Source organism: Zootoca vivipara, chromosome 13 (genome assembly GCF_965207765.1).
Source record: "Zootoca vivipara chromosome 13, rZooViv2.hap1.1, whole genome shotgun sequence".
NCBI classification, from domain to species: Eukaryota; Metazoa; Chordata; class Lepidosauria; order Squamata; family Lacertidae; genus Zootoca; species Zootoca vivipara.
In genome coordinates this window covers 7,558,457-7,586,448 of record NC_142596.1, presented here as the reverse complement: position 1 = coordinate 7,586,448, position 27,992 = coordinate 7,558,457, and the positions used below count along the sequence as shown (strand labels likewise).

At 48.3% G+C, this 27,992-nt stretch overlaps 2 protein-coding genes across 3 annotated transcripts in view; one reads left to right on the top strand and one right to left on the bottom strand.

Annotated features, from left to right (window-relative positions):
• Positions 1-24: 24 nt before the first annotated feature.
• Positions 25-18,584, bottom strand: DUOXA2 (dual oxidase maturation factor 2). Its single transcript, XM_035130488.3, has 7 exons — positions 18,543-18,584; positions 13,664-13,825; positions 8,809-8,866; positions 8,311-8,445; positions 6,190-6,403; positions 4,166-4,377; positions 25-1,857 (listed from the first exon to the last, which is right to left on the bottom strand). Exons 2-7 carry the CDS (start codon positions 13,808-13,810, stop codon positions 1,661-1,663), a joined length of 963 nt encoding a protein of 320 aa, XP_034986379.3. The 5' UTR covers positions 13,811-13,825; positions 18,543-18,584; the 3' UTR covers positions 25-1,660.
• A 112-nt stretch (positions 18,585-18,696) lies between these two features.
• DUOX2 (dual oxidase 2) overlaps positions 18,697-27,992 on the top strand; it is a 70,686-nt gene continuing 61,390 nt past the window's right edge. The window contains exon 1 of one of the 2 annotated variants that reach the window (XM_060282514.2): positions 18,697-18,825. The gene's annotated coding sequence lies outside the window, so the exon portion shown is untranslated. The remainder of the gene's footprint in view (positions 18,826-27,992) is intronic. The other variant, XM_088656646.1, reaches the window with a different exon arrangement.

The following is a 27,992-nucleotide window of genomic DNA, read 5'->3' as shown; positions in this document are numbered from 1 at the left end:
CCAGACAGTGACATACAACACAAATGGCTTTTACAATTTTATTAACAAGTCAGTTTACTACACAGAAACACAAAATGTAACATCAACGAGCTCCAAAAGGGCCTTTCCTAGGATGCACTCACTGCTTTTGAAGTGCCGCATGGAGGTTGCTGCTAAAGGAGAGCCGTGGCCAAGATTGAAATGCTTAGGGATCAGTCAAGGTGAAAGAGGGTTCAGTTCTACATCCTGCGTGGGACTTGAGAGCTACTTCTGACATTCACCTTGGTGGGTTTTGTCTCCCACCAAGGCAGACAGCAAAACAGCAACGCCTGCTTTATATATGTTGGTTCAGGCACATTTTTCAATAATTTTTTTGCTGCTCAGGCGAGGGGCTATACAAAGGGTGGGGAATCTTTGGCTGAACTGCACATCTCCCACTGACCCCAGCCAGCAAGTATTCTGAGTCTTGTCCATTCACCTAACAGCACTAGCTTAACAGAACCCTTCCTTGCAGCCTGCCTCCTCTTCTGGACTCAATTGGCCCCTGCCTGTAACGTCTCTATGCTCATCCCTTGGTTGGTGGCCACGGAGATGGATCCATCAGGGCAAAAGGGGCACTACTTCAACTGCAGTCTGCTCTTGGCTGGGGCCCCCTGCCCATCCACCTCAAGGAGCAGCCACCGGCTCCCGGCCTCAGGGTTTTCTATGGGACTCAGCAGCATGGGCGTACCCAGCATGGGGCGGGGGGGGCAGCTGACCCCCCCCAGAAGCAAAAAATTAAACGGTTATAAAGTGATGAAACAGGCAGCAGCCGAGCGAGGAAAGCAGGCATCCCACCAGCGACACAGCCGCCCAGAAGGGAAAGGGAATCCTCAGAGGGAGCAGCTTGAGCTCTTGTAAACGTGTGACGGATTGGGGGGGGGAGTTTTGCCAGTGAGTTTCGCGGAGAGAAGGCAGGCGCGTTTCCCTCAACGCTGCGCTTCATCGCCGCCACCGCGAGCACAAAGCAGCTCCGCTCCGCTGGCCCGGCGCCTCCCGTGCCCCTCACACCTGGAGCGGGGCGCCAGCTCCCCTTCCGCCTGTGGAGAGGGGCCAATTTCTGGGAGAAGCACCCCTTCACCCAATCGGCGAGCGGGCGGGCAGGCGAGCGCGCAGCCAGTGGCCCTCGAGCGAGCGAGCGAGTTCCAGAGAGGCGGCCAAAGAGCCTCTTCTCGCTCCTCCTATCCGCCGCTGGGAGGAGAGGTGAGGAGGTTGCTGGAGAGCAGTGAGCGCAGCCGGCGATCCCCTGGCATGGTCCCCATGGCTCCCCCCCCCTAGTTTTGATCCTGGGTACGCCCCTGCTCAGCAGGGAAGCAGCTGGCTTTGCCTAACATTCGCTTTGGCTCTACTGCAGTCTTCCCTGCTTCCCACCCAACCACTGGTTGGAGGCATTCCTTCCCCCAAACCAAACAAGCAAAGTGCTTTCCGATTGTTCTCCAGACTTAATAAAAACAAGGCTGCTGAACTGCAGCTGCTGAAGGCTGTGGGCAGCGAGAGAAGCCCAGCTTCCAGCTGCCCCTTTTCAGGATCAGTGCATAGGATAGAGTCATTATTCTCTACTGGCTATGCCAGGGCAGGTCACAATCAATGTCCCTGTTGGAAGAACAGGTCCCGAAGGTCCCCCCCCCCCACAAGCTTCGCTCTAGCTGTCCATGATGGTCAGCCTCAAATTGGCCGGCGCTGGCTTCGTTCGAGCATAGTGGGGGTTAATGTACACTTCTCCCAGCATCCCCTCTTCCTCCTCCTCCTCCTCGCACAGGTCAAAGAAGGCTTTTAGGAGGTTGGGGCAGGTATAGTGAAGTGTTATCACCACGACTCCGATCAGGAAGCAGAGCAGCCCTGGAAAACACAGAGACGGACAGTCAGTTAGTGAACCAAAGACAGACTTTGTCGCTGGCGAGGAAGGAAGCCGGAATGGCAGATTTGATGCAAGATATAATGCACTCTTTGTCTATCGCCTTCCACACCTTTTCTCAAGGTGATGCATAGAATGCAATAAAAAACAGCTCAAAATGAAACAGCAGCAGATTTTTTAAATTTAATACCAAGTAGACACCCATGACAGAGACTGATTCATTCAGCTGGGAGGGCTTGAAGAGAAACATCTTCAGCCGTTTCTGGAAAGTGAAGACAGCGGGCGACTGTCATCTCTCAACAGGAATGCTGTTCTACAGATCAGAGGTAGTTGCTCTGGGAGCACTGCTCTGGGCTACTGTGGAGCAGGATTCTGGGATCTTTGGAATGCGAATAAGCCCCCATGCAGACCGACCATAGAGACCTACTGAGTATATAAGGGATAAGCAACCTGGTCCTGAGCTTTGTAGGGCTTTATAAAAAAGGTAAAAAGGTAAGTCCAGTCAAAGGAGACTATGGGGTTGTGACGCTCATCTCGCTTTCAGGCCAAGGGAACTGGTGTTTGTCCACAGACAGATTTCTGGGTCATGTGGCTAGCAGGACTAAACCGCTTCTGGTGCAACGGGACACCATGATGGAAGCCAGAGTGCATGGAAACACGGGTTACCTTCCCGTCACAGTGGTACCTATTTATCTACTTGCACTGGCATGCTTTCGAACTGCTAGGTTGGCAGGAGCTGGGACAGAGCAATGGGAGCTCACCCCATTGTGGGGATTCGAACTGCTGACTTTCCAATTGGCAAGCCCAAGAGGCTCAGTAGTTTAGACCACAGCGCCACCCGGGCCCCATTGTTTAGGGCCTTATAGGTTAGTACCAAAACTGTGAACTTGGCTCAGTAGCAGATTGGCAGCCTGCACCAATCCCTCAAAGCAAAGAGTTATATGAGAAAGATAGTTTGTCCCCATAGGGAACTAGTCACTGTTCTGTACCAGCTGCAGCCTCTGGACCAACCTCAAGGGCAGCTCCACATAAAGCACATTGCGGCAATCCATTATGAGCTTACCAACACATGGGCAACTCTGGTCAAACTATTCCAATCCGAAAACAGCCATAGCCATATTACCAGCCGAGGCCACTCATGACTCCAGTGACAGAGCTGGAACTAGGAGCACCCCCCCCCCCAAAAAAACCCTACACACCTGTTCTTTATTGCCAGTATTCGAAAGGCTATACGTTTAGGACTTCTTTATATCCCATATACAATCTGCTTTTTGTTATAACTTGCTCTCTTTATATGTTAACGCTTTGATCCCCAGTATTCACTTCCAATAGTTGACAGTCTATACTTGGTGCTAGTGTCCCCCCCAAAAAAAGATAATAATTAAACACTGGGTTTTATGTGTCAACAGACAACCATGAATTCTCTGCAAGGATCCCCTTGCAGAGATCTGTGCAACAATAGGGTGCCCATCCAGCGTTGCTTGAGTCATTCTCAATTCAGTGTTGGAACGGTGCACACATGCTGCAGGGTGCACAATTCCTGTATCATTCAGTGTGGTGCAGTGGTTAGAGTTGGACTAGGGCAGCTTGGGTCCAAACCCCACTTGGTGGTGAGGTTCACATTGTGGAGAATGCTGCTACCCCTTGGGACTGGTAGGGTGGAAGCCAGAACACATGGCTGCCAGAGACAACTCATCAATTTTATTAATTTCTTTATTTTTACAACTTTTGCCTCCTCCGCCCTGCTGAATTCTGAAAGGTATGTTGTCAGAGGGTCGTCGTGGTTACTCTAGAGTAACTCCGCTCGAGTCCAGTTTGTCTTTAAAGACTTTTATTGTGCAAAGTATTTACAGTGCAGAGACAGCTTAAAACATGACCTCTCACTCCGAATCAGAATCCGGCAATGGCGTACATCTGTTTTTACGCCAGCAAAGTAGTCGGGGCACCCCAAAACGCCTCCCCCTTGACCTGCATTGCGGTGCTCTCCTTAACTCTTGCGCTGGAAGGAGCGATGCCCTCTCAGTCTCCTCCCTGTCAAGGCGGTGGAAGGGCTCTCCAGCATCCTTGAGCCCTTGCCTGCATCTCTCCTCCTCTGAGCCTTCCCAGTGTTCCGCACGCTGGCTTCTCTCTCCCTCCGAGTCTTCCCCCTCCCCTCTGACTGCTTCAGAGGGACTGCTGCTCCCTGTACTTGGCGAGGTGGACATTAGGATGATGGGGGCTGGCTCCCTGTAGGGAGCCACCCTTACAGGGTGCTATAATAAGGAGGAGGAGAATAACTGAGGAGAAGCTCACCTGTGGCAAGCGTCAGCCAGAAGGATGCCCCATAGGCGAGCTGCAAGGAGGTGGGGCCGAATTGGATGACGCAGGAAGCACTCCTCCCAGTGGAGAAAGAGAGCAGAGCAAAGATGAGGAAGCCGCCTGTGACGAGGGTCATGTAGCCGCCGTACACGGGGACTGGCATGGAGAAGAGCATGTTGGAGACCAACCAGGTGCAGAAGGCAAACCTGCAGGGAAGAGACAAAGCGCCCGCCATTTATCACAGCTCAGGGGAAAAGAGACCCACTCCACAGGCAGAAGGTTTAGGGGCTGCATGGGGAGGGGAGGGTTTTCACGCTGCGTAAGAGAAAACCCAGCGCAGCATCTGCGGCGGAGGGAATTTGGGGAGCAATCCATTGCACCACAAAGCGAATGGCAACCCAAAGCTGAATGTTGGGAGATTCAGGGGGTAGGCAAAGGGGAAGGCCTTCTTCATGCAGTGCACGGTTAAACTATGGAACTCGCTGCTGCAGGAGGCAGCAACCACCACTAACTTGGATGGCTTTGAAAGAGGACGGGACAAATTTTAGGAGGTGGGGGCGGCTCTTGATGGCTCCCAGTCACAATGGCTATGCTGTGCCTCCATGGACAGAAGCAGTATAGCTTCCGAATTACGAATAGGAGCCAGTGGTGGCTTAATGGTTAGAGTGTTGGACTAGGAGCTGGGAGGCCAGGGTTCGAATCCCTACTTGGTCATGAAGCTCCCTGGGTGACCTTGGGCCAGTCACTGCCTCTCAGCCTAACCTACCTCGCAGGGTTGATGTGGGGATTAAATGGGGGAGGGGGAGAACTATGTAAGCCACCCTGCGCTTCACAGAGAAAAAGTTGGGATATAAATGCGACAAATAATAATTTCAGTTGCTGGGAACCTCAGGAGGGGAGAGGGCTCTTGGGATCAGGGCCTGTTTGTGGGTTTCTCTCAGGCATCTGGCTGGCCATAGTGAGAACAGGATGCTGGACTAGATGGGCTAGGGGCCTGATCCTGCAGGGCCCTTCTTATGTTCTCATGCATTATCCTGCACAACAACATTCCACTGGTGCAAAACATTTCATGGCTAAATTGTTCAGTTTCTGTTAATTGGTTCTCATGGGAAACTTACAGATTCTTGCTTCATACAATTAACTCAAGGCAGTGTCAATTTACTCTTGGCAGAAAGCCAAGGTCTGCCTGGCCTGGAAACTACTCTCTGATTGGTTAATGACCAGCACTGAACTGGGTTATCTAGGAATGCTAGCACAGTTGTTTCTTGTTGGGTGTTAGGAGTAGGAGTGCTGCGTATGGTTGGAGAGAGAGAGACAGAGAAGATTTATTTTGCTTTGCTTTGTATGCAGAAACTCTGCTGCTTTTATTTTCTTTTAATAAATCCTGTAAATAGTTATTCTGCGTCTAGCCGACTAGTCATTTCCACCTCAACTAGCTTCTGCGCTGTGCAGGAAAACTCTGCTACGTTTGGGCTAAAGCCACTAGAGCTATGCTTGACACTTCAAAGTTCTAAGATAAATGACTTTAGACTTACGCCACCTTGGAAACAGGCCTCAATTTGCAGCATCTCCATCCAAAAACTCAGCTAAGCAGCTTTTGGAAAGACCTTCTGTCTGAAGCCCTGGAAGCAGAGCCTATCAGCAAGTTGGCCTTCCTCACTCTAGTGCCCTCTCCCCCCCCATGCTCCTGCGACTCCAGTACCCATCACCCCCGGCCATTGGTCATGCTGACTGAAGCTGATGTCTGATCGCTTCAAGCTCCTTTCAAAGCGCAGTGCAAAGCAGTGGTCTGAAAGGGGCTTCTGGAGACCCCCATGGGCAAAATAATGTGACTTGATGATTGGGGGCAGGGTTCCACCCACAAGGCAATGGGGAGATAAGAGCCTGGGCTTGCTGGTCTCAAATGGTCCCGTCCCCCCACTATCCCTTTTGGTGTCCCAAGATGTCTGGGGGAAGCAAGATTGGGGGAAGGCTGTGAGCCCCTCCCTCCATTCAGGAGCCTGGTGATACCCACTCACCACAGGGTGGCTGATGCATAGTGTCCTGCCATTCTGTAGAGGTGATGGAGGCCACAGGGGCTGTTCCCGGTGAACTTCTCTGCCACGTAGAGGATGGGGCTGGGCAGGCCGTGCTCCAAGCCTTCGTCAAAGTCGTGGTCGTACTTTGCCCCAAACCACCAGGAGAAATGCTCGTTGTAGTTGATGGTTTCATTGAGCTGTTCCACGGGCTTTCCTGCAGAGGCAAGATTGGTTAGTGTGTCCAAGGAAGGGCTGGGTTTTTGAAGCGGTAGCCATGCCAAGGCTAGGGCACTCTTGGCCTTTCTCCCTTTTCCGTGGTTTCTTCCCAGCCATTCATGGCTCAGCGCAAACCTCGGCTATTTTACAACCCACGGACACATTCCTGCTTATTATGGGACGAGGAGGTGCATGTGCACTGCAGAAAGGGCAGCACAGATGCACATAATGCTTAAAGAGGTTTGGGTAGGAGCACACCTCAGAGGGACACCACCACATGGCGTAGGAGTAAGCAGGCCTGGGGAGACCCAGGTTCAAATCCTCCCTCAGCCTGGAAGGTCACTGGCTGACTTTGGGCCTGTCGCATTCTCTCAGCCTGACCTGACCTCACAGGGTTGTTGTGAGGATAAAATGGGGCCTTGAGCTCATGGAAGGAAAGGTGGGATATAAATGTAAGATGCAGGCAACTGGCTGCAGAAACACGCTGCTGCCAACATGCTCTGAGAGAGGAGCTATGCTACCCTAGTAAACACAAGGGGTGGCCTTCAACATAACATGAAGTCTAGGTTTCTGTGAGTGCAAGCATTTCTCCTCACACAATGGAACATTCTGCCCCTCTCCTCTCCCCAAGCACCCCTAAAACTGTTCTGGGGTTCCCCAACACTCCAGAGCATATTTTAAGATGTTTTGGGGGAGAGAGAAATGGGGTGAAGTCCTGTTGCACTAGTAGGAATCCTTACACATGTGCAGGAATTTCTCAGAATGCTGCTTAAGATTCTGCCAAGGTGACACAAATGTGGTGCTAAAGTAGGCATTTGCAGAGAACAACAGGATGCTTGCTTTTTTATTTGTAACAGTTCTGTGCTAATAAATAATAATAATAATAATAATAATAATAATAATAATAATATTTTTTATACCCCACCCATCTGGCTAGGTTTCCCCAGGCACTCTGGATGGCTTCCAACAGAAGTATTAAAATACAATAATTTATTAAACATTAAAAGCTTCCCTAAACAGGGCTGCCTTCAGATGTCCTCTTAAAGCCTGGTAGTTGTTTTTCTCTTTGACATCTGGTGGGAGGGCGTTCCACAAGGTGGGGTGCCACTACCGAGAAGGCCCTCTGCCTGGTTCCCTGTAACTTGGATTCTTGCAGTGAGGGAACCGCCAGGAGGCCCTCAGCGCTGGGCCTCAGTGTCTGGGTAGAACGATGGGGGTGGAGACGCTTTAAAGAATTTAAGATGATGAGCCTGCTGCTACAGATCCGCCTTATTTCTCTGTCTGAAAGCTGTTTTTGAACTTATTTTAATACGGTGCTTTTAATTGTTGTAACCTGACTCTGGGACCTTAGGGTGAAGGCACGTAATAAAATTTAACATCTGTAATAATAAACCCACAACAAAGTTTATTTATTTCTCACATTTTAAACCCACCTTTCCTCCAAGGAGCTCAAGTTGGCATACATAATTCTCTCCCTCCTCTTTTAAATAATTATTATTTAAATACGTAAATTATTATTTATATGATGTTAGCCATTCCGAGCCCAGCTCCAACTGGGGAGGGCGGGGTACAAATAAAATATTATTATTATTATTATTATTATTATTATTATTATTATTATTCCCGACAACAAGCCTGTGAGGTGGGCTAGGCTGAGAGGCAGCGACTGACCCAACCTTCACCCAGTGAGATTCAGGGCCAAGCGGGGATTCGAACCCTGCTCCCCCCCCAAGTCCTAGTCCAACGCTCTAACCGCTACATCACACGGGCTCACAATGGTAAGGGACGTTACCTGGCAGTGGTATTTGCAATAGCTGGAACTGATGGGACTGTGGAAGGTTGAGCCACATCTGGAAATGCACTGTTAGGAAATGCCACCCCCCCTTGTTGGCACCCCAGACTCACCAACTAGAGTGACGTTGAGTCCTGCCAGACCGACGTGCAGCCCGATCTCTGCATGGACCTTAGCTGGGCTGAAAGACTTGTACGTGGTGATCACTGTCCCCTGCGCCCTCTCCCAGTCAGAGGTGAAGTGGACAGCTGCAAAGGTGTGGAAAGTCCCTGTGAGTGTCGGCCGCAGAAGAGTGTTGCCAGCCCTCTTTTGGGGTGGTTGTTCCCCCAGAATTTACCCCTTTAGTTCCACACACACACACACACACCCTCTGCAATCACAGATTAGCAGCAGAGGTATGCAAATGTGGGTCAGGTCGACACCACACTTTTAAGGAACACGGCTTCTCACAAAGAATCCTGGGAAATTGCTGTTTTACCCTGCGCAAAGCTTCAATTCCCAGCAGCACCCTGAACATACTACAGTTCCCAGGATTCTTTCGGTGGAGGGGGGGGACGACTTAGGCCAAAGACGGAGAGGTTTGCTGAGGTCAGATGGAGAAGGGGACTCACCAACGATGACCCCTCCGATAAAAAGGCTTGCGATGACCCGGAAAAGCCAGTACAGCCTCTGCCAACAAATGGAACAGAAAGTCAAAGGGGGAAAGAGGGTTTGCCTTTCGCTTAGGTTAAAATTTCATCTCCCTTCCGCCCCCCTCCCGCTGCCACCCAGCCCTACTTGCTGTGGGGGTGGAGAGGAGGGTTTGCAAGGGGTGGGTGGGAATGTTCCAGGGGCCACATCTGGCCCATGAACTCGTGGCTCTGCATCCCTGCTTTAAAGAAACAGTTTTGGGAGAGAGTTCTTTTTTTTTTAACTGAGCAGCATCAGCAAGGTTGGGGTTTCCCTGAACTAAACTCCCCCTCCCTCCCCCAGCTGCTAATTAATTAAAAGCATTTCCAAACTGCTTTATATTTCAGGGGGAAAAAAACACCACTAAGCCATGCAGAGAAAGTACAACATCCACTGGAACAAAGATACAGCCTCAAACCAGTAACACAGAAAAAAAACATCTAAAAGCCAATAAAGCAAGAGATCCAGAGAATTCAGACATGTAAAACGGGGTCCAATCTTAGGGATCAAGAAGGACCTGTGCAAAAAGATGCCTGAAGGACCTGACGGCTGCTGCTTCATGGATGTCAGAGGGGAGGGCATTCCACAGTACTGGGGCAACAGCAGAAAAGCCCCATTTTGGGGGTCCCCACCCTATAATGTTTTGCAAGGTGCATTGCAAAGTGTTGAAGGGATCTCAAGGGTCTGTCCATACAGGGGCAGGCGGCTTTTAAAGTAACCCGGTTCTAAGCCACCATGAATATGGCCCCATAGCTGTTTGACAGCCAGTACAGTTCCCTCTACCAGGTGGCGCTGTGGGTTAAACCACAGAGTCTAGGGCTTTCTGATCAGAAGGTCGGCGGTTCGAATCCCTGCAACGGGGTGAGCTCCCATTGCTCGGTCCCAACTCCTGCCCACCTAGCAGTTCGAAAGCACATCAAAGTGCAAGTAGATAAATAGGGACCGCTCTGGCGTTTCCGTGTGCTGCTCTGGTTCGCCAGAAGCAGCTTTGTCATGCTGGCCACATGACCCGGAAGCTGTCTGCGGACAAACGCCGGCTCCCTCGGCCTATAGAGCGAGATGAGCACCACAACCCCAGAGTCGGACACAACTGGACCTGATGGTCAGGGGCCCCTTTACCTTTACACAGGGGTAAGATATGTGTATCTGGGTGCTGTCAACCTATTACTCATGTCCTGGAATATAGGAAGACATGATACTGATACTTGCATTTCCCTCCCCCCCCCTTCTGTGAGTTTAAGGGGTGGGAGTGGCGGTTAGATCAGGAAAATGCAGCAGGGGAGGGGAGATGGTTAAACATAGCCCTCACCAGCTTTTCCCTCACCAAAATACGGTTGCTGTAGTATAAGGGGAGGGGGACCTGGAGATGCCATCACACGTCATGTGATGCCTGACCGTAATTAATCAGTCAGTACAAGGAACACCTGTTCATGAGAGTAAGGTGCTGAATTAAGAGCGTTGAATTAAGGCTGGACCTGGGTTCAAATCCCACTCGGCTACCAATCTCAGTCACTATCTCTCAGTCTGGTCTACTTCACAGGGGTGAGGACAGAGCAGAGGAGAAGGGAGAACTTTTTGCACATGCTGGCTTGAGATCTTTGGAGGAAAGGCAGGATAGAAATGTAGTTCTAAAAAATCACAGTAAGAATAAATACACAGCATAGCACAGTGTATGTCTCCCTCTGGTGGCCAACTCCTGTGAATACACCATGCCAGTTCTAGAAGGAAGAGCCTGGAGGAACCTTGGCATCGTCTCCAGGTGCCAAGGATCAAAAGACTCTCATCTCACACAGGTCCACAGATCCATTTTATAGTTGAATTTTTCTACACATCTTATTAGAAGCTGCTTTCTGAGTCCATTTTGGTGGAAGGGTATGAATACTCAAGCCAATAAGGTGAAATGCTGTGCTGCCTAGCAAGCACAGCCAACTCCAGCAAGCTCATGCCAACATCCGTCTGGCAAATGCAGGGCACACCAAAGGCTGCCGAAATCACTTTGCAGCAAAGAGTGGTTTTTGAACCTGTTGCAGCATAATGGCTGGGCATCTGGCTTTTGAACTGGAAGATTTCTCACTACCTTAAATTGACGGGGCTCTGGTGAGCCTGCTTGGCTTATACTGAGTAAACAGTAACACATTATGCCTGGTCAATTGGACAGGCTTTATAAAAAAATAAAATAAGGAAGAGTGCTTTTGATAGACAAAAAATTGTTTTAAAGGGACCGCTGGAAACAACTGACTTTTGTTAGCATGCTGGGGGCTGGGGGGAGTTGTAGTCTAAACAGTTGAAAGCCCCACCTTGGCAAATGCTGCCTTAAATTGTGTTTTATTTGTTGGTTTCTTGTTGCACACACACACACACACACACACACACACACACACACACACACACACACGTATGTATATTATGTATATGTATAACTTATTCTCATTTTTATCTTGAGAGCTGGCCAGGAAACTTATCTTAAGGGGCAGCCCATAATAGTAGAGAGAAATGAAATAAAAGCGGGAGAATTTCCACTTCACATCCCTGTGTGCAACAGAGGCTGGTTCATGCTCAACTCAGTGTGTGTTGTTGGCACACTAACAAAGACTTGAGCATGAACTACTCAGAACTAATTGCCAATGCAAATGTAAGAACAGTTGGAAGAATAGGCTGTGACATTCAGTCGGGGGTGGTGGGGGGGTGGGTTGCAAATTCCTGGATCAGGTTCCTTATTTGTCAGGTACAGCACTTGTAAAAAGTGTTCCCAAGGTGGCAGCGGGGGGTGGTGGGGAGAGACTTCCAGCCATGGTCCATTGACTCTGTTTTCTTGTGGTCTTATGCAAACATATCAGGACTGGAAAACCCTGCCAATTATATCTTAAAGGGTAAAGGTACCCCTGACCATTAGGTCCAGTCACAGACGATTCTGGCGTTGCGGCGCTTATCTCACTTTACAGGCCGAGGGAGCTGGCATTTGTCCGCAGACTGCTTCCAGGTCATGTGGCCAACATGATTAAGCCGCTTCTGGCGAAACCAGAGCAGCGCACGGAAACACCGTTTACCTTCCTGCCAGAGCAGTACCTATTTATCTACTTGCACTTGACGTGCTTTTGAACTGCTAGGTGGGCAGGAGCTGGGACCGAGCAACGGGAGCTCACCCAGTCATGGGGATTCGAACCGCCGACCTTCTGATTGGAAAGCCCTAGGGCTCTGTGGTTTAGACCACAGCGCCACCCACTTAGGATCTTATCTTAGGGTCTAGCTAATATCCCACAAGCCACCAAGAAGCACATTTTTGTGCATTATGTTCCCAGAAAGCAAACAGACTGTTGGGAGCTATTAGAAAAGGGAATTTTAGGGTGGGAGACAGGGAAGGAAATGTACTCCTGAAAAGGTTGATAAAACTGCCAGGATTTTTTAAAAAAATTAATGTTTCCTTTCCATTTTAAAAATTTGACATCATACCTTTGTATTCTGGCTTTAACCATTGTGGAGATTGCTACTGAGCCTGCCTTCCCCACCCCCAGGGTGGACTTCGATAATATGGCACCCTGAGTGGGGACAATATTTGGCGCTTTCCTCCTAAGTATTTTCACAGTAATTCCTTTTGGTACAGTTGCTTTTTATGATTCTTCTCAGCAGGTATCCGTATTATTATTATTATTATTATTATTATTATTATTATTATTATTATTATTATGCACCCCCTCAGCTCAGCACCCTGTGTGAGAAACCTCCTGCACCACCCTAAACCCAGCGCTGATCACTCCCTTTCCTTTCCTGCATAAGCAGTAACTCACAGTTGCATCACGCAGTCGCAAGGCTCTGTGGTTTTACGGCTTTGCACACAAAGACAGGCACACCCACATACTGCCTAATAACTGAAGATAGTTGTGTCGTCGTATGGAGATGGTGCAATGCATAACAGGTTGTGAACACAGCTCCAAAGTCCTTTTCTTTTTAAATACTAATTCCTTCTAATAGCAAAGTCAGGTACCACCTTTCCTTCCTGCCACCCTAAACATTAGGAAGAACTTCCTGACAGTAAGAGCTGTTCGGCAGTGGAATTTGCTGCCATGAAGTGTGGTGGAGTCTCCTTCTTTGGAGGTCTTTAAGCAGAGGCTTGACAGCCATATGTCAAGAATGCTTTGATGGTGTTTCCTGCTTGGCAGGGGGTTGGACTGGATGGCCCTTGTGGTCTCTTCCAACTATGATTCTACCCCTTTGCTGCCTCTCCTTTGCTCAAAATCACAGCCTCCCGAGGCTGCTTTTCATTTAAAATGAATGCAAACGTATTGCCGTTTCGTTGCAGAGATCAATAATATGCTCTTCTGAGCACAAAGGGCAACACGGGGAGCTGCCTTTTGTCCAGGGGAGGAATGATCGCCAGGAGGAGTGCAGAGAGAAGAAACATCATGGTGCGCCTGTAGCAGCACAACTGGATGCAACAAGCATGACTCTCCTTTGTTGGTCTTTACAGCCACAGCAGGTGCTGTAATACTTGATTTCGCCCCTGAAGGCTCACTCCTCACAGATGGATGCCAACCATAGCTGCCAAGTTATCCCTTTTTAAAAGGGATTTTCCCTTATGCTGAATAGGCATCCTCGCGAGAAAAGGGAAAACTTGGCAGCTATGATGCCAACACTCTGACCTCGTATTATCAACACTGATTGGCAGCAGCTTCCCAGCATTTTCAGGCGTGACTCTCTGAGCCTGACTTGGAGAAGCCAGGAATTGAACCTGGGACCACCTTCAAACAAAGCAGATGCTCTACTACTAAGCTTTGGTCCTCCTACAATAACAGTACTCACCGCTCTGCCCCGAATTCCAGGAAGGATGAGCAGGAAGCTGAAGGCAATTACAAGGAAGACAATAATTACAATGATGGTATCCACATCAAAGACAAAGGGCTTCCTGGATTGGGGGTAAAAGGGATAGATGCCATCAAAGAGCGTCATTCTGAGGCAGGATACCTGCAAGACAGAGGTAAAAGGTGAGTCAAAAGCTGCCCAGATCCAGACCTGCCGAGGCCTCGTGTGCCTTTGGACCCATGCGCCGATACCCTTTATGTCTCTAGTGGGCTAATTTGGCCCATCTAAAATACTGTTGCAAATCTGGGATAAGAGAGTTTGATGTGCAAAGGGCACCCATAACTTCCGGAGTTAGTGAATGTTAGAAAATAATACATCATAGAATTAGATAATATTTGGAGTACTGAAGGGAAGATGCCTGGGAAGATGTTCGACAGTAGAATTTGCTGCCAAGGAGTGTGGTGGAGTCTCCTTCTTTGGAGGTCTTTAAGCAGAGGCTTGACAGGCATACGTCAAGAATGCTTTGATGGTGTTTCCTGCTTGGCAGGGGGTTGGACTGGATGGCCCTTGTGGTCTCTTCCAACTCTATGATTCTAAGATAGAAGACAAAAGGTGCTAGAAGCAAGTTCTTAACCCATCAGAGGAAACCATCAACCAAGCAAGCAGGCTTGGCGAGGGGAAGAGGTTGCCAAGGTGATGGGAGCAAGGGTGGTGATGTGACACAGAAAAAAATGTGTTCAACTTAAAAAGTAGGTCTGGAGAAGGGGAGCAAGACAGAGGGAGGAGCAGCTTGGAGCAGCGGTTCTTGGGAAGAACGAAAGTGGGCCAAATTCCAGGAAGAGGCCGTGCAAGGAGGATCATCTTGGCAGGCTGGGACAGAGGCACAGAGATGGAATGGAATGCAGGATGCCTTGGACTCAGATGCTGCACTGCTTTGGGGAACAAGCCCCTTTTGAGATGTACTGTAATACTCCAAACTCTCTCCGTAGTAGACCCAGGTATACATATAAATATGTGCACAATAACTACATTCAGGGCCGTCTTAAGCGCCCCTGGCGCCGTGGAGCGACGGATCACTCCGGCGCCCCCCCCCGTTTCCCAGCGCGGTGGGCGGGCGGGTGGGCGCAGCGTGGTTGTCGAACCGGCGGACCGGCCGGCCAGCGGGCGGGCGCAGCTCGCGGCGCCCTCCTGGCGGGCCAGCGCCGTGCTGCCCTGTGCCACCGGGGGTCTACCTAGAGCCGGCTCTGACTACATTTCTTAAAGGCACTGCTGTGCCTCAGTTTTCCAACGGAAACACAACCCGGGGGGAGTGCCTGGAATCCTGCGATGGATTGGCAGAGTTTGGAGGGTGGCGCACAAACTTTGTAGCAATATGACGCGACTTGGAGAGATTTTGCAGAAGAGGGCAAGTGTTTGTTTAACTCTCATGCCATCTTTACTCCAAAGAGCTTGAGGTGTGTCTCCCTTAAAAAAACCAAAAAACAAACATCCAAGCTGTGTCAATGAAGAAAGAGGTGGCCTGGATTCGAACCTCCTTAGTGAGAGAAGGGAGGCAAGAACCAGGCGAAAGATACGTGAAATGGGGAGACAAGAAAAAGAGAAAACTGGAGCGGGATTGGAAAAGGGGCTGTTGGAGAGAGGAAGCTGGGCTGGAGTGGTCGAGAGACGGAGTGGGTTGAGATTTAGATGTAATCAAGGCATGGATCAAACAGCATGAAAATGGACTGTACACTGGAGCTGGTGGAAACATCCGGGAGAATGTCATCTGGTCGAGGAGAGGGGACTTAAAATTAAATTTGATAAATGGTGAGATGCTAGAATTAATAGTGTGTGTAAGTTAGAATATTTTTAGTGAAAATTAAGAGGCTAAAGGGAATAATTAGAGGAATAAGAAGTATATTATGCGATCCAAAGAATTTTATATAAGGTATTATTGTAAGATTTAAATTGATGGTCTTGGAACCATTTAATCATGAAAATTGCCAATATGGGATAAAATTAGACTCGGGAAGGGATGAACGGGGAAGTCAATGCTATGACAGAGTTTTTATTATAAGATTGATTTTTTGCTTATTGTTTTTTCTTTTTTGTAATTTTCTTTTTTTCTTTTTCTGTTTTTTTTCTTACGTTTTTTTATATAGGATATTATGATGAATATGATGATGTGAACGAAATCTTATGTTGAAAATGCCAATAAATACATTTTTTTAAAAAAACAACAACCCCCAAACAAAAACTTAACAGCCCTGCAAGGTAGGTTAGCTGAAAAATACAAACTTCAACAGGCTGCCTGGGCAGATGGCCAGCCAACCAAAGAAAACAGAGGTCACGCCCATCAGTCATGGACAAAGAAAAAGGCATGGCTACTGTCCCCACCCTGCAGCCCTGCTAATAACTCCCACCTGCCCCATGGCAAAAGGTTGGGTGGCCCTTCAAATCGGCTGAGAAATGTTTGCGGAGCAATAACAGGTTTTAGCTCCATCACTGTCTGTTTCCCCAGCAACCTATGAAGTTTTTGATCATGTGATATAATTGGTTTTAATTGGAAAATTAATAAAAATCTATTTTAAAAAAAAGAAGAAGTTTTTGATCATCTTCCCATGCTTTTGGAGAGGAAGCCTGGGTCTGGGAAGCGCCTGGAGTTGTGAGAGTCAGATTAGGACCGCAGACTTTGAAATAAGGAAAATTATGGGGAAAGGAGCTGGAAAGGTGTGTGTGTGTAATTGTGTGCCACATCATATAGCGCCCCCCCCAAAATGCTAAAAAAGATAAAGAAAAACCCAATGTCACCTGACCACCCTAGTCTTGAAGCACACAATAATATACAGGACACATGGCAGCCACTGTAATTTTGAGAGCTAGTTTGTGGTGATAGTTGGGCTAGAACTGGGGAAATCAGTTTCAAGTCTCCACCTAGCTATGACAGCCACTGGCCTGAGGCCAGTCACTGCCACTTGGTTTCGCCTACCTCACAGGGTTGTTGTAGTGATGAAAGAGGCCACCGTGAGATCGCTGTAGGAAGAGTGGGATGAAAACATAGCAAAGAGAACTACACAGGAGGTCAGCTACTCAGATCTCCCACATCCTCGCTGGACATTTAAAGCACGTGTGCAGCTTCTCCCAAAGAATCCTGGGAACTGTAGTTTGATAAGGGTACTGGGATCTGTAACTGGGGGATAAACTACAGTTCCCAGGGTTCTTATGGGGGGGGAGGAGAGAGCTTTAAATGTATGGTGAGTATCTAACAAAAAAAATTGTGTGCATGTGTGCTCATTTACATGCAAGTACTGTAGAACCGGGCCTTGGCGGATGACAACTCGAAAGTTAACCCTTCCCGCTCACATCTGCTTCGTGATGCACATCTGCCCCCCAAGCCTCAATCTGAAGTTAGCGCAGGTAGCAAACAGTGAATATTTAAGAGGAAATCTGCTTGCCGAAACGGGCATTTTGGCGACCAGGACGCGCGACCAATGGCATTAAAAGCGGGGAGTGGTATTTTCCCGCATCTAGCCCAGCGGTAGCCAACGCGGCGCCCGCCTTCACTGCTGAACTACATTTCCCACCATCCTTGACTGCTTGGCGCGGCGGAGGCTCAGGCGCTGATGAGATTCCAACGGCTTTTGGTACGCATCCCTTTGCCTCACCACCCTCTTGGGAAAACACTCCATACGTTACCCAAACCTGCGTCTGGAAAATCTGAGGCTGCAGATCGCTGGGGGCGGGGGACAGCGGTACCGCAGAATAGAGACGCTGCTGTTTGTCCTCCGTGCCGCGGGCCAGGCAGAGCCCGAAACGCGCGACGCCCCACCGCGCCCTGCAGGGTTGGGCGATGGGAAATGTTCGACGGGCGGGAGCCGCTCAAGAAAAGCCGGTCGCCTTAAGAACACAAGAAAAGCCCTGCTGGGCCAGCCCAAAGGGCAGCTCCCTCTCTGCCAGGCCGGCATCCCGTTCTCCCAGGACCGAAACAGACGCCTGAGAGGAAGCCCTCGAGCAGGGCCCGAGCGCCGCAGCACACTCCCCAGCCCCGGGTTATGCACCCATCCTCGAGGTAATAGGGAGCCATTGCGCCTGGTAGCCCGCCGGTAAATGGGCCGGCAAGCGGCTTATAGAAAGGGAGGGGGGCTGCAGACGTACAGTATGAGGCGCGTGTCTTCCCCGACGGCAGAACACCGTTTTTCAAAGGAGATCTTAAAAACACTCGGGTGACGTACTGACAGGCACCCACTGCCCCTAAGGCTCCCTGCTAATGGCAGAAAAAAGGGGGGAGCGCTCTGCGCACGCTCAGAGACAAAGCCTTCTATTTCCAACATATGGCTCGACGGGAATTCCCCCCTCCCCCCGTTTGGAGTCAAATTCACTTTTGAGAAAGGGGTCTGGCTGCCACCTTTGGAATCTCCCTGCATTAGATCGCACGGGGCTCAAACCCTCTGGTGAAGGACGGCGGGCATCCATGAACACTAAACATCTTGCACATCCTGTGCACGCTCCAGGAACACTCGCGTCTATTGCCAGCGCGAGGCTTGAGGGAGTTGAGCATGAAAAGCGGTTCAAAGGGATGGATTTGCTCCGCCTTACAGAATCAAAGAGTTGGAGGGGAACCCGAGGGTCACCTAGTACAACCCCCTACAACGCAGGAATTTCTCCTAGAATCTCACACATGACAGGTGGCCATCCAACCTCTGCATAGATGCCTCCTTTGGAGCCTCAGTCTAGGGACCCTGGAGGTGGCGGCGCGGAGGAGAGACTTGCGGGGTCTTTGCCTTCTCCTCCTCCTCCCTGCTTGGGCCCGTCCCGTCGGGCAAGGGCAAAGGCAAAGGGGCGCTATGCGGCGAGCGCCCCCTTCCGCGCGGCCGTAAGCGGAGCTGCGCGGGAGACTTACCGGCGGGGCTTCAGCGTCGTAGTTTAAGTTGAGCGCAGAGCGGGCTGTGGGTGCCCAGCGCGGGGCGGCGCTCTTATATAGCGGCCGAGAGGGTCGCGTGCCGGCGTCATGCAAATGAGGCTCTCGGCCCCGCCCCCGGCTCCTCCCTCTCTGTCCGGCTCCGACGGGACGGGCGGCATTCCGGACAGACGCGGCGGTGGCGGAGGTGCGCGGACTCTGGGGCGAGAGACGCGTCAGCGGCGGTGGCAAGGACGGCAGCAGCAGGCGCAGCGGCCCAGGTGAGGTAGGCGAAGCCGGGGGCAGGACAGGGAGGGTGTGCCGCGAAATGCGTGTCCGGAGCGCGGGGCTAACAGCAGGGTTGGAACGAGCGAGCGAGAGGAGGAGATTTTCACCTGGGAAAAGAAGGCAGGTCGCCTCCTCGGCTGCCGCGAGGATCATGCATAGCTCTTTTTCGTTGCCTGAAGGCAAAGATCCCGAGAAAGGAAGCCGTGGGAAGTGCGCGTTGGGAACTTTTCTTCTCAGGGAAACCGGCTTGCTTCTCCACATCTGTGGCTCAGTCACGCCTGGGACTTCACTTGATCGTCCCGCCCAGCCAGGGCTGGATTTAGGTTTGATGAGGCCCTAAGCTGCTGGAGGTAATGGGGGCCCTTTATGTATGATATTTTCAGGCAAGCATAGGCAAACTCCGGCCCTCCACATGTTTTGGGACTACAATTCCCATCATCCCTGACCACTGGTCCTTTTAGGTAGGGATGATGGGAATTGTAGTCCCAAAACATGTGGAGGGCCGGAGTTTGCCTATGCCTGTTTCTAGCAGGCAGGGCCCATTACTTACATCATAGGAGCCTACACAACACAAAACACTGTTGCTGTATGTAGGTTTTATTTTATTTGTTTTTTATCTTATATTTTGGAAATGTACATCCAGTTGTTTTTCTTTAAAAAAAAATTTGGGGGGGGGGCAAGAGAGTGGGGCCCTAAGCTATAGTTTGTTTACCTTATATGTAAATCCGGCACTGCGCCCAGCATGCACACACAGAGGACCTTGCAGACTCTTGACTCCTAAGGCAATTTTATTGTCTTCTACCTACCCATTGTTACTTTGGAAGGAAAAAAGAAGCATGGCTAAGTTTCACCACTGGAGGACAGAATAACAGTACAGGTCTTTTGCATATGATGCAGTCTGGAATTTCTACCGTGTCTGCGTTTACATGCACATCCATGCATATTAGGGATAGTCAGTGTAGGACTACAACTCCCATCAGCCCCTGTCAGCATATGCCTGCCAGCATCAGGAGGACATCACACTGGCTGTCCTTAATATTTATTCGATCTGATGCCACCCTTTGGTCTACATACTATTTTATTCAGACTTGGAATTTATGTACCAATCATATTTCAGGATCAACCGTGACATGTGCCGTGTGTTGTGGTTCCCTTTCTGACTGCAAAGGCATCAGGTGTAAAGGACAGAGGATGCATTCCTAGACACATTGGAACTTGTGCCAATCTGAAGTGGCTTGGTCCCGCATGTAGCACACCCTGACTGCTACAATGTAATTTTGGGGTGATTTTTGATGTGGGAAGGCCTTAGATCAGTGGTAGAGCACATGCGTCGCATGCAGAAGGTCCCACATTCAATCCCTGGCATCACCAGGTCAGCCTGTCTGAAACCCTTGAGGCTGGCTACCATGTAGACAATGATGAGCTAGATGGAGCCATGGTCTGACTCTGTAAAAGGCAGCTTCCTATATTCTATCTATGTAATGGTTGGTAAATCATATGCTTTGCAGGCAAATAGCCCCAGTTTCGATCCTTGTCATTTCAAGGTAGGGCTGCAGAAAAGCTCTTGTTCTGAACCACTGGGTGTTAGAGTGGAGAGGATGAAGTGACTATTGTTTATACATAGCGACAGATGAAGAATCAGAAGTTCTTTTATTTCTGTATTTTATATTCCCTATTCTCTTTTAAGTTCTCTTCTGTCTTCTCTCGTTTTCTCCCTCATTTCTTCTTTTCTTTTTTTCCTCCTCCTTCCCTTTTTCTTTTCCTCTGTGTTTTTATTTTATTTCATGTTGGATTAGAAAAAGATGTTTGGTATTAAGTTTTGTATCTCTCTTTATAAAGTGTAATAAAATTAATTTAAAGAAGAAGAATAACCACTGCCAGCCAGTGTAAGACAATATTGAGTCAAATGGGCAGGTGGTCTTACTTAGAATAAGGCAGCTTTCCATGTACCATGCCCTAGACATAAAATCCCAGTGAGATCAGTGAGATTGGTAAGCATGTTGAGGAGAGCAGCTGAGGATTTTTTAAGTGTGAATGTGACAAACGTGGCTGCAGCATGGATACATTCCTCGTTAGGGACCCAGGAACAGGTATGAATATTTGTCAGACAGTCACTTGGTGGAAATTCCAGATTGCATGAGATACAAAATGACCTTTTGGAGTTTTACTAGTGAAAGTATTGTAAAAATAAAATAACCAAACACATGGAAGAACAAGCCCTACTGAAGCAGAGCCAGCATGGCTTCTGCAAAGGAAAGTCCTATCTCCTGAACCTATTACAATTCTTTCAGAGTGTCAACAAGCATGTACCGTTAGATAGAAGTGATCCTAGTGTACTTGGACTTTCAAAAAGCTTTTGACAAAGTACCTTGCCAAAGAGTAAGCTTAGCAGTCAAGGAATAAGAGGAGAGTTTCTCTTGTGGATCAGGAATTGGTTAACTTGCAGAAAGCAAAGAGTGGCAATAAATGGACAATTCTCTGAATGGAGAGAAGTAGAAAGTGGAGCCCCCCAGGAATCGGTATTGGGACCTGTGCTTTTGAACTTGTTCATAAATGATATGGAGTTAGGAGTGAGCAGTGAGGTGGCCAAGTTTGCAGATGACACTAAATTGTTCAGAGTTGTTAAAGCAAAAAGAGATTGTGAAGATCTCCAAAGACCTCTCCAAACTGAGTAAAGGGGTGGTAAAATGGCAAATGCAATTCAATGCAAAAAAAGTGTACGTGATGCGTGTTGGAGCAAACCCCCCCCCCCTAATTTCACATATATGCTCTTGGAGTCTGAACTGGAGATGATATACCAGGAGGAAGACCTTGGGGTCATAGTAGATAGCTCAGTGAAGATATCGACCCAATGGCCATAAAAACCCCCCACAAATTCCATGCTAGGGATCATTAGGAAAGGAATTGAAAATAAAGCTGCTAATGTCATAATGCCGTTATACAAATCTATGGTGTGACCGTACTTGGAGTACTGTGTACATTTCTGGTCTCCTCAGCTCAAACAGAAAATTAGATAAAAGGCGAGTAACAGGTAACATGATGAAAATTGATAACCTTATGCATGGCATGGAGAAAGTGGATAGAGAAAAGTCCCCCCCTCTCTCATAATGCTAGAAATTGTGGCATCCAATGAAGGTGAATTTTGGAAGATTTCGGACAGGTAAAAGAAAGCACTTCATGCAGCACATAGTTAAGCTATGGGACTTTCTCCTGCAGTTCCCAGTGATAGCCACCAGCTTGATGGAGGAGAGGGGTATCCATGGCTACTAGCCATAGATCATTGTGCTCTGCCTTCCAATGTTGTATGCAACATTGTATGCTATGGTGTACTGTACCTCCATAATTGCAAGCAGCAATGCTTCTAGGTACCAGTTGCTTGAAACCACAGGAGGGGAGAGGGCTCTTGTGCTCATGCTGTGCTTGCTGGTTTTCCATTGGGGCATCTGATTGGCCACTGTGAGAACAGGATGCTGGACTAATGGGCCATTGGTCTGTTCCAGCAGGCTATTCTTATGTTCTTGCCTGAGCTTGCTTGCCTGCTGGAACTCTTGAGTGGTACCCAAGGTGAGGTAGCCCATGAGGTCTTCTGGCAAGTTGTGATGGATGTTGTCTTCCAGACATCCAGCTTTGCTAGTTCTTTCCACTTACTTGATGATACACTTGTAAGTACACACAATGCTGTCTTTGAGTGCATTGTATTTGGAATGCTGTAAGGAGATATTTGCCTTAAGCAAGAGGTTCCACTCCGGGTGAAAGCAGAAGGCCGGTGTTTTTCTAAACCCAGGATCCAACACCGACCCCCCCCCTTCTAAATGGATATTTGTGCCTCTAACTGCATTTGCCAATCAGGTGCAATAACTTAGAAGGAATGTCCTGAATTTCTGGGATTTTTGTTTCAACACTTGCAAATGTACACACACCTTAGAATGACTCACGCACCTGTTGGTTATTTCAAAACATATTTATTCAACACAAATATGGTTGCTTGTGTGTGTGTGTGTGTGTGTGTTTCTATCTATCTATCTACACCCTTTCAGATTCTTTTGTGAAGAGTTGTGAATAAAGGGTGTGTTGCCAGTAGCAAAAGCTGCTTCTTTTTTTGCAACAGAGTTCCTTGACGTGAAACAGATGGAACTGCTTGTCTTCTGCTATCACGGAACTCTTAATGTTTTGTCGCCATAGTACTGTATTTGCAAGTCTTAGAGGAGTAATAGGAAGTGCATCTATGCAGGCAGGAGTATGTTAAGGTCTACCTTCAAAGTAAATGCTTTTCTTGAATTTAGAGCAAAGAAGGCCCCATCTGCACTATAAATTTTAAGCAGGATCATACCACTTTAAGCAGCCATGGCTTTGCCCATTAATCCCGGGAACTGTAGTTTGTTAAGGGTGCTGAGAATTTTTAGGAGACTTATCTAACTACAGTTACCAGGATTCTTTGGGAGGGGGGATCGTGTATGTTTAAAGTGCTGTGGTCCTGCATTAAATGTATAGTTCAGATGGGACCCAAGAGGTTATAGTCAGTGGAAGCCACTGGACCCAAAGACCCTTTTCAGAGTATGTGGAGCTCATTGGTATAGAATCCTATATACTAATAGGAAGCTCATTCTCTGAGTGAGGATTCTTAGAGTTGCCAATATTACTCCTACTAGGAACAGACACATTGAAATTAACGGGCATGACTAATATAGGTCCATTATTTTCAGTGGTTCTACTCTGAGTAAAAGTGCATTGGCTACAACCTTTATGTAGCCAAATCAGCACATCCACGCTTGCACAAGAGGGAAGTAGCGGACATACAAAACATCCTTTTTGGTGGGGGCAGGTAGAATGGAGGGAACAAAAAACAAGGGGGGCGAGCAATATAATGGAGTACTTTGGAAGAGGGCATGGCTGGCTGGCTGGCTGGAATCCTGAACAGGAGCAGTCTACGCTGTAATATTTTGTTTGAGGTTCCTCTTGCTTTGAGCATAAATATAACCTTTTTAAAAAGAGGTTAAAAGAGGTTTAAATGCAAGGTGGATAGATGTCAGGACATTTACTGACTCTGGCAGCCAAAAACATAATATAGTCCCAGTATATATTTGCCCAGAGCAGAGATGTAGAACTTTCTCAGCCTGAGGGCCACATTATTTTCTGGGGAACTTTCTGGGGCCCACAGATGAAAGTGGTTAGAGTAATTAATAGAAACTTTAGCTTTGTATAACTGGCTCGTTTCTCTGTACTGTCACACTGTTCTCCATTCTCCATCCAGCCAAGCAAGAAACATTGTCTGAAAGCAAGAACACATTCAGGCAGACAAAAAACAAAAAACATGCTTGAGGAGTGTGCAAAGCAGGGCCAGAGAGAAGGGGTATGTGGCGTGGGGAGAGAGAGGATGTGGCTTGGAAGAGTCCTGGTGACCAAGCAGAGAGGCCTGGAGGGCCACATTTGGACCAAGGACCAGAGGCTCCCCACCCTGATCCAGAGTCAGAAGAAGTCTAGGAAGGCAAACAAAAGGAGACTTAGGGGGTGGCTAAAGCATCCTTACTGGTGGAGTGGAAAAGTTACAGTGGCCAAGGATGCTAGAAAAAGCAAAACCGTTCATGCTGCAGTATTCACTGGAGCAGGGCAGAAATCAGTTTGTCTTGCAAAAGAAAGCACACAGATGCAAATCTAGAAAGTGCAGGCATTCATGTTGCAGTTTTGAAGTTGACCAGCTAACTGGGTTCCCAGAGAAGACAGTAGACGTTTTTAGGGAAGTTTTTAATGTGTGATGTTTTATTCTGTTTTTAATCTGTTGGCAGCTGCCCAGAGTGACTGGGGAAATCCAGCTGGATGGGCGGAATATGAATATATTATTATTATTATTATTATTATTATTATTAGTAGTAGTAGTAGTAAGGATGGATTCCTGACTTCTATACTCTGTGCCCATTTGCCATGCTGGCTGGGGCTGGCAGGAGTTGTGGTCCAACAATATATGGAAAGCCACAAGTTCGCCCATCCCTGCACTACAGAAATGGGAAGCCACAATCAAGCCTTTTGGCTGAGCAACCCTTTGAACATTTAAAAGCAGCTGAAAGGAACCCCATATCAAAGCCTGTGTGGGGTGCCCATTTGGGTGCTGAGGAGTGTGGGGAACCAGTGGTATATCCAGTGTTGCTGAACTACAACTCCCATCATCCCTGCCCATTGGCCATGCTTGCTAGGGCTGATGGGACTTGTGATTCAACAACAAGGGGGGGGCAGTTAGTCAAAGGTTCCTCACTCTTGGCACAGAACAACTAAGGGCTGATGTCTCTATGGCAGCAGTGCACCTTCGACCGTTCATGTTGCTCATTTGCTGCCATCCTTATGGCATGGGAAGCACAAGTGGCATAGGAGTGTTGGGTCCAGGAGGTCTTCCCAATCGCCTGGCTTTGGCATAATATCAAACTTGCCCTCCCACAATGTGCTTCTGCTGGCATCTCTTCTAAGAAGACAAGAGGGGGAAAGCCACTACAAGGCATATGCTGCAGTGGTGCTGAGCCGTACTTGGGAGGGGTTATCCACCCCACTGATTTAATGGCATGCAAAAAGTAAGCCTAGGAGCATCCCTTTGAGAAAGGTAATAATGACCGGTGAGTTTCTCTTGCAGTATAATTAGGAGAAAAACTTTTTATAGACCTTATGAATGAATGAATGAATGAATGAGTGAGTGAATGAATGGGGTAAATCACTGCTTTCTAGCTAACTTGGGGGAATTCTCACAAACAATTCAGATTTTGTATACTGGAAAGTACCTTTGGGGAAGTTGGCTAGTCTCTGGGCTAGTGACAATTCTGGATTGCATTTGTGGGCTAGTAACTTTTATCTCCTCCTTCTTTTTGAGCCAGTGTTAGGACAGGTGTCATAGTGCCGCTATCAGCTCCCACTCCTTTTACTGTCACAGCTCTTCCTCATCGGTCAAGATACCGTGCAGTGTACCTGCGTAAGTAAATATTATCGCCTGTTTCCTTGTAGTTTGGACCTTGAAATTGGCAAGGAGATGATTGCCTAAGGCTTCTAAACTTGACCAGTAAATCTCAGCATCCCTTCCGCCCCAACCCTGCAAATATTGCCGCAACAGACTGCAAATAACCTGCTCTTCCCTTTTGCAGAATGGATATGGGAAAGCCCCAGATTTTCATCTCTCTCTCTCTCCTTCTTCCTGCTCGGAGAGAGACTGGTTTTTCTCCTTTCTGCATTCCCTCCGTCCACCACCCCTATCTCTTTCTCCCACCTTCCTCTTGCCAACCACCTGACTAATCACTCAACAACCCAGTTAAGTCATAGAATCACAGAGCTGGAAGGGACCCCATGGGTCATCTAGTCCAACCCCATGCAATACAGTAATCTCAACGAAAGCATCCATGACGGATGGCCGTCCCAACCGCTGCTTAAAAACCTCCAAGGAAGGAGAGTGAAAGCCTTTATGAGCACCTGTGGTGCCTTTTTGGAGATCCCATAAGGCTTAACACATTGATGGCAGGATAATGAGGCTTATTGGAAGTTATACAAAGTCTCTACTTTTATATTGCCAGAGATCCCAAGGCTGTTCAAGGCTGCTATTATGAAAAATTGTCTCCAGATGGAGCTAAACCTCTGTTTACCACAAGGGCTGGTCAGGAAACTGTGAATTTCAAAGGGCAGCTGTGCTTTGGATTCTCACATTGTTTTGGAAAGTATGAATTAAATAGATTTGGCCTTTACAAGTGAATTTTTTGCCCATTTGAATTTTTTGCCCATCTGTACAGGGGTCTAGGTTTAAAAATGGGAAATTTAAACTCATCCAATGATCAGTCTGGTGAGGGGGCATATTACATTCTGTTAAGGATGCTGAGCTTCACAGAGCCCCAAGGTTATGTATGTCTGTTTCAGTTTTAAAACTGTGATTTTGCTGTTGTAGCCACCAAAGGTGGGGCTTGATCTGGCCTCTGGGCTGGGGCTTAACGGTAAAGATAAAGGTACCCCTGAACATTAGGTCCAATCATGGACAACTCTGGGGTTGCGGCGCTCATCTTGCTTTACTGGCAGTGGGAGCCAGCGTACAGCTTCCGGGTTGTGGCCAGCATGACTAAACCGCTTTCTGGCAAACCAGAGCAGCGCACGGAGACACTGTTTACCTTCCCGCCAGAGCGGTACCTATTTATCTACTTGCACTTTTAGGTGCTTTCGAACTGCTAGGTGGGCAGGAGCTGCGACCGAGCAACGGGAGCTCACCCCGTTGCAGGGATTCGAACCGCCGACTTTCTGATCGCAAGCCCTAGGCTCTGTGGTTTAACCCACTTAATAGCTACTCCAATATAGGTACTCTCATGCCCATATAATAATAAAGTGATGCACTGTCTCATTTCTCTGACACACACTCTGCCTCATTTTGATAACTTTTTAAAGAGGACTTTTGAAAGTTGCATGGGCTCTTAAGCTTGAAACAGCATTCAACCATGATACCACTCCAGCTGAAGTGTTCATGTAGCTCTTTGAATTTTTTTAAATGGGGGACAAAAAGCAAATCTTGTAAATAACAAAACACAAAACTTGTGGTGTTCTGTTTTTTTGTAATAAAAACAAACCATACTGGCTACATCTCATTTCTTCTATGGCAGTTCTCTTCCAAAACTCTTGAATTGCTCCGCCTTCCCCCCCCCAAAAAAACCTTTTTTTTAACTGTCAAGAGAAGGATCAGACTACTTCCAGACATATCATCTCCCCCTCCCCCAAGTGGAACTCTAAAGCATTCTCAGAAACTTTGTGGGCACAAATTCATGATTGCAGATAATTGCACCCAGAAGAAGCGTTAGGCTCACCACACTGTGTGGTAGCAGTCACACCTGCTCTCATTCGTATTCATGGTTAATTATAGGAGGAAACCTCCTGTGTAGCTATAATTATTTGTAGAGGCATATTTGCATTGACTGCATTCGATATTGGCTTAGGATCCTGTAAGGGGGAGGGATTATAGAGAACCCCCCCCCTCATCAGAAGCAGCCCGTCTCCCAGCAGTCATGAGAGCGAGGGGTCTGAAGGGGTGAGTCAGGAAACGGAGAGGGAGTGCCAGGGCTCTGGCAACATCCAAAAGCCCCTGCTCCATAGGCAGGAAGAGAGGGAGGCGGAGAAAGTGGACAGGAATAGGTCAGACAGAAGACCCTCCCCCCCCGACGCCGG

Excerpts from the sequence above, each read along its gene's own strand:
- DUOXA2 (XM_035130488.3), bottom strand. The coding sequence starts at position 13,810 with ATGACGCTCTTTGATGGCATCTATCCCTTTTACCCCCAATCCAGGAAG. Across the intron at positions 8,867-13,663 it reads CTGGAATTCGGGGCAGAGCG|AGGCTGTACTGGCTTTTCCG; the intron begins GTGAGTACTGTT and ends ATTTGTTGGCAG. Across the intron at positions 4,378-6,189 it reads TATGCATCAGCCACCCTGTG|GTTTGCCTTCTGCACCTGGT; the intron begins GTGAGTGGGTAT and ends TCTTCCCTGCAG.